At 49.0% G+C, this 15,600-nt stretch overlaps 1 protein-coding gene across 1 annotated transcript in view; it reads left to right on the top strand.

The window, feature by feature from the left end:
• LOC119379000 (frizzled-5) overlaps window positions 1-14,155 on the top strand; it is a 73,960-nt gene extending 59,805 nt beyond the window's left edge. The window contains exon 2 of the mRNA XM_037648124.2: window positions 7,745-14,155. Within this exon, the coding sequence (XP_037504052.1) occupies window positions 7,826-9,577 (1,752 nt within the window). The 5' untranslated portion in view covers window positions 7,745-7,825 and the 3' untranslated portion in view covers window positions 9,578-14,155. The remainder of the gene's footprint in view (window positions 1-7,744) is intronic.
• The last annotated feature ends 1,445 nt before the right edge of the window (window positions 14,156-15,600 follow it).

The following is a 15,600-nucleotide window of genomic DNA, read 5'->3' as shown; positions in this document are numbered from 1 at the left end:
TGAGAAAATGGCCCTACGTAGATGTATAGTGCTGTGACGTCGCTCCTCTACGTAGACGACTGTGCTCTGACGTCGCCAACAGTAGCACGTGACACTACGATAATTATTTGACACGACATGTGTAGTTTGTGTAATTTGTTGCTTGAACAGATTAATAAAACTTGAGAGAAATAATTAGACACGCAAAGGGAATGTGTGCGTCTTTTTCATTTTTTTTTTGTGAATTGCAGCGAGATGCGGGGCTAATGTGCCTCCCTTTCTTATGCGTTCGTGTCCCCGCGGTTAGCGCATCGAGCAGACGCCAGCCCTGGAAATGAAAGTAATGTTGTGGCGCGTTCGAGCATTCATTATGCTCATTTATTCTACCGCGTCCAAGTAAACGTTAATGCCACACTGGCTCATGATACCGCCACTCTCGTGCCCGTACAAATGTCTCAACTTTCATGCCCGTCCCGCAGAAACAGGCAGTACACCACAGAGAACTCCGACAAAACGCCCACGGCCGCTACATAAAAACAAAGGTAGCGGCTGTGCAACGCCGCTCGCGTGCTCGGGCTGGCTCGGGCACGTCATGCGCACGTGACCATGCATGCGCATGACGTGTTCATGCGTATGTGTCAAGTGAAGAGGGCCGGGAAGGGATTTGGCTTGCGAAGGCTACACGGGGCGAGTGGCAAGGGTTTGAAACTCGCCTCCTCGCATCATGGTTTCGCGCCGTTACAAACTATTGTTTTTCTCAGCTCGTAATGAACCGATTGGAAAAATTCTTGCGGCATACTGCTCTTCATTCGGCACACAACAACTTCCAGCGTCTAACTAAAATTTGCTATGTGGCCTGGTGAGGGGCCCTTTAACTTGGTGTAGACCAAAATTGGCATGGGAGGGTAAGATGATTTGACGAATATGATTGTCGGGTCATGACATGAACAACGTGAAAATCCCGTCGCGTACGTCGTCAAACCCTTTTTTCCAGACACGTGTAGCACATACCCGTTTACCACGGGCCGCGGTGTACGGGTATGCGCCACAGGTGATTGACAGTTTATATCTATCCAGAAACGGCGAGAACAGACATTGTCACTTTAGATGCGAGAGCATTAAGAAAAACCGACATCGGCAGCGTTGACCCGACGAATGTAAAGAATAAAAATTAGCATCCCAGCAGGTATCGAACCCAAGCATTCTGCGTGGCAGTCGGCTACACTACCATAGAGCCACGCCAGGTCTAGAAACTGATTTGGAAAAGCACCCTACGTAGACGTAGTGTCGGTGGAACATCAGTTGTGGTTGCGGTGCTGGCTGTATAATTGTATAAGAAAACAATAAACACTACATATGTACTCCTACGATACAAGCGTCATATCAGGTATAACCTCCGTGGTTCCAGTGTTGGCTCCGCTTTTATAACAGTCTAATAAACATTACATTTATATTCCTATGATTCAGCAAGCTATATTGAAGCTTTCCTCGACCCCGGAGGAATACATTAACGAAAGTTACATATAATATTCACGTGATTGCACCATAAAGTGCACTTAGTTTCGATAATACTGACGTATGTACTCTAACGTGAGGGCTGACGTTAGGTCCCACCATAAGTTACCCTTTAAACGCCAGTGTTGTCGACGTGCCTGGTAAGCCCACGATGTGCACACAGCTACTACACTTACAAAAACACGTCGATCCACCTCGTAACGCTTGGTTCAAAGCCATAAAATGCAGCATAGAAGTACTCGCTGACTGCTTCGCATGAAACCGATTCCCACAACGCGTGGGACCTGCCGAATTTCTTTCTTTTAGTACGGTTCCGCGCGGTATGAACAAGCACGCTTTCGCCTAATTACACGCACTATTACTACTTCGTCGGGGCGATAACCATACTTACCGCGGTTGTGGTTGATGATTCATCGCAAATGACATTTGTGCGAGAGAAATTTCATGAATACGGGACCACGGGCCAGTGTTACAGAGCAGCTCCTAGTACTATAGAACAAGTTCCGACCAATCGTGATATATAGAGCGTACAGCATCAGCGAAATAGACTAGCTAGTGAAAAACAATTCATCATCATCATCATCATCAGCCTGTCTACGCCCACTGCAGGGCAAAGGCCTCTCCCATGTTCCGCCAATCAACCCGGTCCTGTGCTTTCTGTTGCCACGTTATACCTGCAAACTTCTTAATCTCATCTACCCACCTAATTTTCTGTCTTCCCCTCACGCGTTTGCCCTCTCTTGGAATCCAGTCAGTTACCCTTAATGACCACCGGTTATCCTGCCGACGTGCTACGTGGCCGGCCCATATCCATTTCTTCTTCTTAATTTCAACTATGATATCCTTAACCCCCGTTTGTTCCCTGACCCACTCTGCTCTCTTCCTGTCTCTTAAGGTTACACCTATCATTTTCCTTTCCATCGCTCTCTGCGTCGTCCTCAATTTAAGTTGAACCCTCTTTGTAAGTCTCCAGGTTTCTGCTCCGTAGGTAAGTACCGGTAAGATGCAGCTGTTATATACCTTCCTCTTGAGAGATAGATCTTGAGAGATAGATTATTGATAACCATTGAGCTGTGTGAATCCAGGTCGCGGAGCGCCGCCACGGTAGCCTGGTGGTTACGATGCTTAGCTGCTGACCCGAAAGACGCAGGTTCGATTCCGGCCGTGGTGGTCGCATTTCGATGGAGGCGAAGTGCTAGAGGCCAGTGTACAGTGCGATTTCGCTGCACGTTAAAATACCCTAGGTGGTCGAAATTATACGGAGCCCTTCACTACGGCGTCTCCCACAGCCTGAGTCGCTTTAGGAAGTTAAACCTACCGACCTCTCACGGAGCGAAGAAGCGGTCCGTGCCAATGCCAGAGTGCCAGAGAAGGAAATTTTCGATATTACCGAAGAATTCGTTGTTTACAATTTCGTAGTTAGAAGTTCACGCTGTAACTAAAGAGGCGCACCGGGAGGTTCTATTCGCGGAGCTAGGACAGGCGGCGCACCAAAGTCATGAGAAGGCCGCGCACGCGCAATTTTTGAACGAAGGGGTTAACGAGTTTCGAGTCAGCGGAAAGGTCATGCATGAAAAGGTGATCAGTAACACCTTTTCTCTTGGTTTTCGACGGAGTCATGGCAGCCTCTTGCTGGCTACCCGGTTTCAAGGTGTCCGCGGGTGCGCACATTTCACACGTTTTGAGTGCAAGCCAGCATGAGCACGGTAATGAATGATTGAGTCCGATGACAGACTGCTGCCGCGGCAGTTCTCCCGTAGCCCAATGGCGGAAATGGAATATTCTTGGTCGTAATGAAGTATTTATTCGGAATGACATACTGCGTGTCCGCAGGCTTCCCGATAACATGCGGCTGGTTACCTTGCAGAAGAATCGAAAATTGGGCGAGTTGGAACACTGGTTACACACCTTGAATAAGCAGCGCAAGATATATATATATATATATATATATATATATATATATATATATATATATATATATATATATATATTGTCAACACATAAGCTTTCTCTAGAAAGGATACCGTACTCGAATGTTGCTCGGCACTGTTCTGAACTCGGCTGCACCCCTATCTTTGCTGATACCACTTGTATTTACACACATAACAATCAGATAACTAAAGATATTGTTGAAGGCGACTGCATAAACAAAAAAGGGACTCAATGTACAAGCATACCTTCAGTAGCACTGTATGAAAGTGAAATTCTTTTTTTTCTAATCGTTTCCTAACATAGTAAGAGATTGTACATGTTTAATCTTTGTAAGCGCACAAAACTATCGTCATCTATGTGAGGACATGCGCGTGTAAGTGACGGTTTAAATACGCGTGTGCTATATAATAAAGTTAGTTGCGAAACAGCCCTGTGGTTTTGTGTTCCTTCCTGCCTTGTGTCCCCGTCTTTTGCGCTGCCCATTCAAGATGGTTATCTGATACTGGAGCAAGAGAGTGTATGTGAACTTAAATGCAAAATCAACAAATGAATAATGGCGAAAACAATGGGGCGGGGGGGGGGGGGGGGAAGGGGGTACCTGCATAATCCAGGCCTACCTTATTGACAGATGCAGGCATTCAGTGACAGCGTTACCCCGGCTCACATTTTCGTACAAGCTATAGACCAGAACACAGCGAATTCCATGCGCATCGCCATATTTGCATCGCGCGTCGCGCCATCTATCGCACACGCAACGAAACAACATGCGCGGGCTGCCACGCCAGCAGACGCTACACAGAGCAAACGTAAAACTCCCGAAACTCAGCCCGTCGGAAAGCGTGTATCGCGTCTTTTCTAGCCTGGAAATTTTCGCTGATTTTATTGGAACATAAAGAACATCTTGCTCATGCAAGTCCACAATGTATACAGTACGTGCTGAGTGGGCTGTGGAAGCAACCTCGTCAGATACGTACGCTGTTACATTTGTAAAAAAAAACGTGCTCGCTGTAGTACGCGTGAATCGTAATTGCAGTGCAGCTCGCGAAAGAGTGAAACGATGTTTCGTTGCCCCGTATTACAAGTTGTGCACAAAGTTTTGTGAAAGCTCATCATTTCAGCATGCATCGCGTAATAATTAGAGTACGCTTTACGGGTAGTTTCGCGGAACGTAATTTTTGTTTCACGAGCGCTCTTATAATAATGCGTCTTGCTCACAAAAGCATGCTATCAGAGAGTATAACCTGCAGTATCGTTCAGCGATCCCTTTTGGAAGCTACCTGCGCGATTTTATTCTTGTAACGATGGTGCTTTACAAGCGTCTTAGTTAAGCCGGTTAGCTACGCCTGCGACGTAAAGGACACTGGCGCGAGTACTGTTTACTTACGTGCCAATATATGTATTGTGTGCAGCTGGATGCCTCGTGTCCAAATAAATTTGGGGAAATCAAACACTGAAATGAAAGCACGAAATTCTAGCCAGCTGTTGAGGAGCACCGTGCCATTTATTACCTTTTGAAGACGAAATCTCGAAGGCGTGGATGCCCTCGAAAGCACTAAAGCTTAATACTACGTTAAAAGTGGCAAAGCATGCTGATTGCCTGTGCTTGAAAGTACTACCTTGCACTAGATTTTCGTCAAAGGAAACGCTCAAAGATATGAAGTGCACCCCCACACAAAGCTCGCGCCTGCCTTCAACCCAGCTGCGTGTCACGCAAATTAGGTTCGCAAAATGAAATAGGTGGGCATCACACTGCAGAATACACGCAGTTAGTGTACTTACTCGCGCATTTTCACCTCGGTTCCTAGTTTTTTTTGCTTGAATCACAGTTATCCGCTCGCGGCGAAGCTGAAAACACCGCACCGGCATTATTTCCGTGGCGCGTCGTAATAGTCGCAGACAACGCTAATATCCTCTTGTTGCGCTGCTTGTTTTGGCATCCAAAGACGACGCAGTAGTGCCCAGACGAGCTCTTATACGCAGAAGCGGCGTGAACGGGTACTTTTTCGCACTTTCAAGCCTCAGAACTGCAGCTTGCCCTGTTTACTTGATGCAGCCCCGCGCGCGCCTTGGCACCCCGTCAGCCCGCGTCTGGGTGCAGAGTATCCGCTCGGCTCGCCAGCAGCCTGGGTGCGAGACAGGCGTGCTCTGGTGCTCTGGTGTATAGGTGCCAACTTCTGGCATGCTAAATCTATAGCACGTCACACGTACGGGTGTCCCCTTTAACAGCAGAAGTAACGGAAGCACGAGAGCGGCAACGTTATGATAAACCGTTCCGGTATCTCAACATGACTTGCCCCGTTACGACGTGATTAATTAACCGTTAGTACGTTCAGCAGGGCGGCATGAAACCCAAACGCAGTCTTCGGTGGCTGCCCCGAGGACCTGGCGTTTATTTTTAAACATTTCTTTTTCTTCACCTCATATGTTTTCACTGTGACACACTTGTAAAGCACCTCGCTGGCTTTCTCGGGAGCAGCGAGAAGAAACTCGGTCGTTTGTAAAGACGTCATGCGCAACAGCATCTGGCTGAGTGCCACGTGAGCGTGCACCAAGGCGTCGGCCGCGCTGCGCGGGCGCCACTCGCCGATGGCTGTGCTCGCAGAACGCCTCTTTCCGCTTCCTGGGTTCTCTCTACCCGGGTGAGAATTTGCCGAACGGCGCTATCGCGCGGAAGTGCGGATTTAGATAAGCTGGGATTAGACACTGGTGGGGGGGGGGGGTCACTAATGGCCCCGGACTTAGCGGCTCATTCTCGCGATTGCACCCGCCCTCCCTGTATCCTGTCTCCAAAACAACTCGCTGTCATTTCGACCAGACGTCGCCATTCTCGTGACGCAGCACCTCTGCCCGTTTACTACACCTTATTCAGACACAGATTACACACACACACAAACACACACATTATATATATATATATATATATATATATATATATATATATATATATATATATATATATATATATATATATATATATATATATATATATATATATATATATACAGGGTGTTCTTTTTAAAAAGTACAAATCTTTTATCAAAATTTTATGACAGTCGGGCCCCTGTCGTCTTCGCAAACGAACTCTACGCCGCGGCGAAAAAACTTCGCCGCACCTAAAGTTACATTGAAATTAGTAATAAAAAATTTCTTTACTTAAGTTTTTAATTATTCACTTTAGGGCCTTTGTATGGAAGAGTTGTAGAACGTGACAATTTACGACATGCCCATTTTTTTTAAAATCGCAGAAAAAAACACATGTAATTTTGGATAATAATCACCGAAATTCAAGGCCTCAACCTAGGCTAAATCGAAAGTGAGCGCACCGGGCGCGCAGAAAATCCGTAATTCCTGTTACGTCAGACCGGAAGCTCACGTGACAATTTTTGAAAAAAGGCGCGTTGCAGCAGAACATGGTCAGGAAAAGCGGCAAGCCGTCTCAAATACCCAATAGGACCGCTTATGGTTTGCGTTTGGTGTGTGGTGCTTATCGGTTTCTTTGTTAAACGCGAAAGAAGTGCAAAGAACACGTTCGCTTGTCTGCGAGAAATAGCGCCGCAGTGGCTGCCGCCTAGTTTTAAGCTGTACAGTGAAAGAAAGAGTGGAGATTGCAGTGTTCTTGGGTACAGTGCGAAAGAAGCAGATGCAGATACAGATTTGACTCTCGTAGAGAATTATACTTCCCACATCAACGCCGCAAAGTACAATTCTGTTCTGGTCCATTTAGCGAGAAGCTTATACATTTTGTCGTAATGCTTGCGTTTTTTCTTCTTTTTTCGTTTGTTGTTGTTGTTGTTGTTGTTGTTGTTGTTGCAACACTCTCTAAGTGTGTCAGTTTGGCACTAGCCACAAGTTATCACAACGTGTGCCTCAAGCAGACCTCGAAAAGACCCACACTCACTAAACATAGTGGAACCATGATTCTTTATTGTTATTCTTCGTTCATTAACTCCCTTTATGCCCGTTTCCATGATATAGCAACCTGTTTTAATTAAGTAGACGATGGAAGGGTAGTAGTCAAGATTATGAGGAAGGAACTTGAAGTAATCAGAAATTTTTAAGTAGAAATGCCACGATCTTTGTGGGTATTAGTGGGAAAAGATTTCTTCCCCAACTTCCTTTTCGTTTCACTTCTTGATTGTATTTTAACTTGGCACTTAGATCACAGAACCCGCCAAATTTGTTTCATTTGCCTTAGAAAGCACGTGTCTCGCACGGAGCTACAGCGACCGAGCACTGTGTGGTTCACACATGGAGCGCGAGCAAGGCGCTTGCCAGGTGAAAGCGCTGTCTGACAGCTGTACACGCTTGTTCTTCGCAGGTGGCAGGTGCAGCGCCCGGAAGAAGGCGCGCTTACGGCCGACGTACTCGTGATCGGGCCCGCATGCTTGACCGCTGAGCCATGCGACTGCACGTGCTTGTCCTGCTGCTGCTGGCCTCGGCTGGCGGAGGCTGGTCGCGGGAGCGCTGCGAGGACATCACTATCCCAATGTGCAAGGGCATCGGCTACAACCAGACGTCCATGCCGAACCAGTTCAACCAGGACACTCAGGACGAGGCTGGCATGGAGGTTCACCAATTCTGGCCCCTCGTGGAGATCCAATGCTCCGACGACCTCAAGTTCTTCCTCTGCTCGCTATACACGCCCATCTGCATGGAAGAGTATGCGGGCAGCGTCCCGGCCTGCCGCTCTGTCTGCGAGAGGGCGCGGGCGGGCTGCGCGCCCATTATGCGCCAGTATGGCTTCGCGTGGCCCGAGCGCATGAACTGTGACGCGCTGCCGCAATACGGCGACACGGAGCAGCTGTGCATGGACGCCAAGGAGGGCGCGCGACCGGACAGCGCCGACACGAGCCTCGTGGTGGCCCCTGCGGTGCCCCCGAGCAAGCCCAGAGGAGGTTCGCGGCCCCGACAGCGCGAGCGGCAGCCCGGCGGCCGGGGTGCGTCGAGCGGTGATTGCGACTGCCCGTGTCAAGCGCCGCTCATCAACACGTCCGATCCGCACTTCTACGCGCGCGGGCTCTCGTCGAGGCCGCCGGAGTGCGCGCTGCCCTGCCGCATGGTGTACTTTAACGGCTACGACCAGACCTTCGCTACGTACTGGGTAAGCACATGGGCCGTGCTGTGCTGCGTGTCCACCAGCCTCACGGTGCTTACGTTCCTCATCGACACGGCTCGCTTCCGTTATCCCGAGCGACCCATCATATTTCTCTCCTTCTGCTACCTCATGGTGTCCGTCGGCTACCTGGTGCGGCTGGCCATGGGCCACGAGCCCATCGCCTGCGACGGCAACGTGGTCCGCTACTACGTGAGCAGCCGGCCGTTCGCCTGCACGCTCGTCTTCATCCTGCTTTACTTCTTCGGCATGGCAAGCTCCATGTGGTGGGTCATCCTCACGCTCACCTGGCTGCTGGCCGCGGGTCTCAAGTGGGGCAACGAGGCCATCGCGGGCTATTCCCAGTACTTCCACATGGTGGCCTGGGCCGTGCCCACTGTCAAGACCATCGTGGCTGTGCTGTTGAGCGCCGTGGACGGTGACTCGGTCGCCGGCGTCTGCTACGTTGGTAACCAGGACCTGACCAACCTGCGAGCCTTCGTTCTCGGGCCGCTCTGCCTCTACTTGCTGTTGGGCACCTCGTTCCTGCTTGCCGGCTTCGTGTCACTCTTCCGCATCCGTTCCGTTATTCGTGCCCAGGCGCGCGCCAAGGCCGACAAGCTCGAGAAGCTTATGATCCGCATCGGCATCTTCTCAGTGCTCTACACGGTTCCAGCTACAGTCGTCATCGCCTGCTACTTCTACGAGCACCACTACCGAGAGCCCTGGCTCCGCCGCTTGCGCTGCCCTTGTCCACGCAACAACGAGGCTCCCAGGCCGCACTTCTTCATGTTCATGGTCAAGTACTTCATGTGTCTAGTCGTGGGCATTACGTCCGGCTTCTGGATTTGGTCTGGGAAGACGCTGGAGTCCTGGTGGAATTTCTACGCCAGGCTTTGCGGAGGTCGCCGCCGACGAGGCCGCAGCGTCGCCGGTGGAGGCGTTGGTGATTTTCCAGATCCCCATGTGCGGACATTCAAACAGTCTATGAGTCCGGTCAGTCACATCGGACAGTTGTCCAGCCATGGCGGCAAGCAGTTGCCGCTGTCACACGTGTGAGTACATGCTGGTACCCCAGGTGACCAGCGTGCATCTCCAACGCCTTCCGTCTAGTCCGCCGTTCGGATCCGTGCTTATTCTCAGTGCATGTTGCAGCAGCGTCAGCGGCTCACGTGCTCTCTGATATCGCACCCGCAAGGCCAAGCGCTGCTGGTCAGTGAAATAATACGTGCCGCAGAAACGCCCCATGCGCCCATCCTTGTTCTTTCGCGGAAGGCAGCTGAACTTACGAACTACGATGCGCAGCAGCTGTCAGAAAGTCCGCGAAACTGTTTCGCTCAATGAAGTTCGAAAGGTTACGTAACTAACGAGACCACCAAAAAGCTGTCACTGAAACCTTCCAGCGCTCCCTTTAGCTTTCATGCGTGCTACGGGCCCGAGCTGGAAACTGTTAACCGTATGATCAGTTTTGCCAAGTGTCCCAGATTCATATACGTGTTCGCGACATAATTTTTGATGTGATTCTACAGCTGATGTTGCATAGTGCAGTTGATGTAGTCGCGTGGACGCCACTAATGACTACCACCCACACTATCTGTTGTACCTCGTGTGTGATGTGTAAAACTTCGTTCGCCACTGAAAAGCGGTAGCACACCTTTCCGTGCTCAAACATGAGACTTGAGGTTGCAGAATTTCGAATGGAGACCAGAATGGGAGCTTATGTTTAGCCATGGATCTCTGAGGTGAAGAAAAGTGTATGTAAAGAAAAGACATGTTCGTTACGGCTGTGTGTAGGGTAGTTACGTCCATTCTGACTACTCCTAGAATATGCTTTAAATTTTTATTTATATGTACTTGACGTTGCATTGATCTTAACGTGGGTAATACCAGTCTACATGAACAACACGCTTTCCGCACATCCGTGTCTAGGTCTTCGACCCTCTTTTAGATTTCTGTAGCACCCTCGTACTGCTTACTCTGCAATACTGTAGCGCGCACTCTGTCACATTGCTGGATATTTTTCGCAGTGGACAAAGGCTCGCTCCCTGCGTGATACGTGATTGAAATGTGTGTCGATTATAAGTGTTTCCTCTCCTGGGGCGCACCCGTCACTGGATCGCCCCGAATCTCCTGTAGTAGGAGCTTACCGCAGTCGAAGCGCGCAGTCGGCGCCGTTCACAACGAGAGGGTCACCTCGTCAGCTGTCCTGTATAGTAGCCAAGAGCCATGAGCAAGGCTGCGTTGGTGTATGTGTTTGGTGTTTGGGTTCGAGTCGGAGAGCGATCACCTTTGGGAGAGCGGTCGCAGACAGGGCGTCTCACCGAATGCCCCGGGAGATATGCCGGATATGCCACCTCGTGGCGAGTCGCGCGCCCTTCCCAAGAGGAAGGCGACTGACTCAAAACCGGAGACGGAGGAATGCCCGCCGCGACTCCGGCTGTCCGCGCTGTCTCTGGAAAGCTTCACGTCGGGGCGAGGGGCCCTTCTGCCATTTGTATGCAGCGCGCGACGACGCCGTGGGCTGTGTACCTCGGGTGACCTATTTCACGGCGTCAGTATACCGGCCCCCTACCACACCGCTTCACCCCCTCTGCGCACACAAGCCCTATGTCGGAGCCTGCGTCGTTTGCGAAAGGCTTTGCGACCGAGCTTTGGTGAAGCCGTGTGTAGAAGAACGCTCTTGTTTGTCTCTCCGATCTCGCAATCGGTGGGCCGATGTTAGCGTAAACGACACAAGGAAGCGCGTGTTCTGTGTACTGCGATGTTAATGCTAGATGGAGAATTGTGCACCCTCGTTGTGGAAAAAAAAGAAGAAGAAGAGAATGCGCTGAAATAAGTATACGTTCTAGTGTCCATACAATCTCAACTGTACTGTCTCGCCTGGTATGTTTTTCCCAAAAAGTAGAGCACGTGAGAAAGGCTCGACAGTGCTCGGGTAAATTTTGCTGGCTCAAGCGACAAGTGGTCTACGAAGGCCGTTCTAAGAAGGAAATATTCTGTGCACTTGCTCAACGCAGCGCCAAAATACCGCATGTGCATAGGTTATTCTTTGTACACACATCCATTTTGTATGTTATCACGAAGTCCGTGCATCATGTGTTTCATGTATTCGGTGGTCTCCGTGTAGAAAAAAAGAAAAGACAACTAAGGAGATTCGCCGCCCAGTGTGAAACGTCTCGTCGTTATTCGGTGGTGTCTGCTTCCTTTTTCCGTTATCAGTACCGTGTACGCTGATAACGACTTGGACACGGATGCCATTGATTCTAGTACCCCGGACAACAATCTTACTGTATGTATAGCAGCGGCGATCTTGTACACCTATGCCAAGCGCCGACAGACGCGCTCCTTGACGCACCATGAAGCACGGGTCATAGAGGAGTCAGATGCTGCACCTTGTTATCCATACAGGATGCATGGGCGAGGTCAGATCTGTACATGCTTTTCGGAAGAGTTCAGCGCACACTTGATATGGCAGCTTAGGCCAACAAGAATCCCGCCAATTGTCACCGCTTTCTAATTGTACTGTTTGCGAAAAACAAGAAACAAAAAACATTCAGTGAAATGTCATTTTGGAGGTTGGCTAATTTTCCTTAACATTGACCGGGAAAGTGAACGAAGAGACGTTGCCATATTTTAACGTTGCATGCACGTACTCCGGGCTCCTCGCGAGAGCCGCATACACCTGCCATAGCTTCCAAAGGATGGTAGCTGGAGATGGCTACATCTTAAAGGGGCCCTGCAACACTTTTTCAGCATGGTCAGAAAAGGCTGCGGATCGGTAGTCCAGGCTCCTCAGAACACGCGAGCCAAACATTATAGCGCAGCACGCGGACTGGAATTTACAATTAATTTTCAAAATCAGCTAGAAATCGCTCCCTCTTATCTCTACAAATGATGCCATATAACTAAATTACTGCTCCATATACCCAAAAACCACGGCCATTGGCTGATCTGAGCATCCTGAGCTGCATAGTTACCGTGACCGCCGCAGGATACCTCAACGTGCCCGCTGGCGCGCTCGCGATGAAAGTAAGCCGCGCGTTCAAAGAAAAAATGAAAAGAAATTGCTCAAGGTGATTATGCGCGCTGACAAAGGGACGCATCTTCTTGCCCCCTTGACATCCCTGCGTAGCTTTCAGCACGCTCGCTAGTGCGAGAGGAGAGAGAAAGCGCTTGAAGCGGGCGACAAATCCCTGTAACTCCATCTTGAATGAATAAAACGCGCCAAAGAACGAGGACGAACAGACGAAACAACAGACCACGGCGCTGACTCGCAACTAAAACTTTATTTCACAAGGAACAGAATAAATAGCATCTGGGAAAGGATATCAAAAGACCATCACGTATGCACTTGGCGACAAAAGTAGCAACAACAACAAAATACTCTACGTGAGTGATTAGTCATGAACATGAGGCAAGTTATCTCTGAGATAAGACACTTCAGCCTGTGACAAGGCTACCGAAGGCTACCCTGTAACTCCGCTCGTACTTGACGGATTCTAAAAATGTTTGCGGAGGTCGATTCGTGAGGCAATAAGCTCTTGTAATGAAGCCATTCGACGATTACTTGGGAAAATGTTGCAGGGCCCTTTTAAAACGCGGCGCTTCGCAGCAGAAGTTTTGAAAGCTGCGGGGTGGTACAACGTTAGAATCCTCTTCATCAAGTTTCCCTCCGGTATTATCATCCGTTGGTCGGGGGCCGGCAACCTCTACTACAAAACGTAGACGGGAGACCACACGAGCCTATTATACGAAACACGAAATGGAATTGAACTAGAATAGAACAGTTCCATTATTTACTCCGGCCCTTACCACATTCAGCATTAGCGGGAGACGTTCTGCGTAGCTGACGTCACAACGACAAGGCACAAAGTGTAGCCACTACGCGTCTACACTTTGTGCCTTGTCGTTGTGACGTCAGCTACGCACAATCTCCTAAAATTCGGATCTCAGCTCTTTCCTACTGCAGGTATATCTCCGAAGAGCTTGTACGGTCCGGTTTGGGCCCAAGGAGCCGTCGAGAGTGTCAACGCGATGGTCATTCAAGGGGCTCTGTCAGACCGCAGGCCCTTTGGGTCGAGTGCCGTTCGTTACGCCATACGTATTGCTGCAGCTGAGCCGCCTCAGCGTGAGCCCATTCACTTTGTCTGAATGCAATGACCTCGAAGCTCGGCCAAATTTCTCAGTTCCGCTGTCCCAGCCATCGGGATGGCAGCAGAAGAAGGAACATATCATAAGTGGCCAACAGTTTACACAACTCTATTTGGAAAGAGTCGCGTCGCTGTACAAACACTTTCTCTGTGTCTACCACTTTGCACAAACCACAGGGTCTACGCTGACGAAGAGGGAAAAAAAAAAGGATTATCCGTACGTGCTATACTTACAAGTGTATGTATACATGCTCATGTTCCACGTTCATTTGTCACGCCATTTATTTTGTTCGCTTAGGTGTAGCATAAGTCGTGTACATTTTGTTTATGTATATATAAAGAAATATTGCTATTGTCATTGCTATTACCAATTATCACCAGACGTTGTCACTTCCGTCGCCATTAAGCAACGTTCGCTGGGCATCCGTTGAGTGTGTATAATTTAATGTACATTGCCATTAAAGAAAGAATCGTATTGTTGATATAATATGCGTGCGCTGTCCGTTCCTTCTCTGCCTTCGCCTTTGGCACTGCCGTCGAGGGCAAGGCGAATAAGCTGAGTACTTCGCTGCCCAAGGCGCAAACCTTTCCCATCGCGAAGGCTGCAGCGACAGTCCGCACAGCCCTTCGCACATACGTGGAGCTCATCAAGGGGTATGTACTATACGCAGATTTGTACGATATCAATTACGTGTAATTAACTGCTCGTGATCAAATCTCTTTCGTGGTCTTGTGATGAATCGATCGCTTTTCAAAGTAATCTTCATTATAATTAAAATACGTTTTTCAATAGATAATTTCCTGCAACCAAACAATACAGACGTTCAGGGGAAGATGGAGGCTTGCAGTGAGAAAATACTGTTGAACAGGAAATGTCACTGGAGCCAACGTTTCGACATGAGGACTTGTCGTCAGGTCTGCAACGGATCCTTCTCCTCCAGCCTCAACATTGGAGAAGGAGAAGAGTGAACTTGGGCGCAAGGAAAAGAGAAAAAGGGGGTTGGCATATTGCACTGGTCGCCATCTGTCTAATGGTGAAGGTAACGCGAGAATAGTCGCAGATGACTCGGTGAAATAGCCTGGTCAGCTCGTTTATATATTTGCTGCAGTACGTCATATGTCACCAATAGTTCGGAGAAAAGTAACGTAGAAGTAATCGACTGCTTTCCAGTAATTCGTCATTTGCTTTCTTGGGGAAGTAAGTGGTCGCTCAAGGCGGTGATGCGGGCTAGCTGGTTTGAATCACTTGTAATCATATTCGTAACGCACAAAACAAGACGCAGACACAAGTAAGGAACACATGCACGGGACGGGCGCTAGCGCTCGACCTGTGTCGTTACTTGTGTCTGCGTCTTGTTTTTTGCGCTATGAATATGATTACAAGTGGTCGCTGTAATCAATATTTTTGAAATAATTTCAATCATGTTTTGGAATGTATGTACCAGTCTGGCTCTACGGGAGCGACAGCGGGAATACGTGCACACGAAACTTTGCGAGAAAGGTAAATGATTTAATGCTGACCGTATTTCCAGAGGCTTAGACTAACAGATCTGCAACGCCAGTCTGTCTGATGCAGCACTTGCTACTAATTCTAACACGATGAATAGACCCACCATTCGAGATTCTCAAGGCCCTTTCTCACCGGCGGAAAGCCTTTTTTTTTTCGTCCAATTTCGTTTTCTTAGATGTGATAATGTACCCAGTTTCATTTTTTTTTTAATTACGAGTAACTTTCCCCATACTTTCCTGAGCTTCGTTATCCGTTGCGAAAAGATCATGTCGGAAAAGGAAACGTCTGACCAGAAACGTCAAGGAAACTGCCATGAAAATATCATTTGCGAGGGCTATTGACGATAATTGCGCTTCTACAACATTGGCCACGAAGATGGAGGAGATGTGGCGCGTTTTCTGGCAGTTTGTCACCAAAAAAAT

Source organism: Rhipicephalus sanguineus, chromosome 1 (assembly GCF_013339695.2).
Source record: "Rhipicephalus sanguineus isolate Rsan-2018 chromosome 1, BIME_Rsan_1.4, whole genome shotgun sequence".
NCBI classification, from domain to species: domain Eukaryota; kingdom Metazoa; phylum Arthropoda; class Arachnida; order Ixodida; family Ixodidae; genus Rhipicephalus; species Rhipicephalus sanguineus.
The sequence above is the reverse complement of the archived record's forward strand: the minus strand, read 5'-3'. Positions and strand labels throughout refer to the sequence as shown.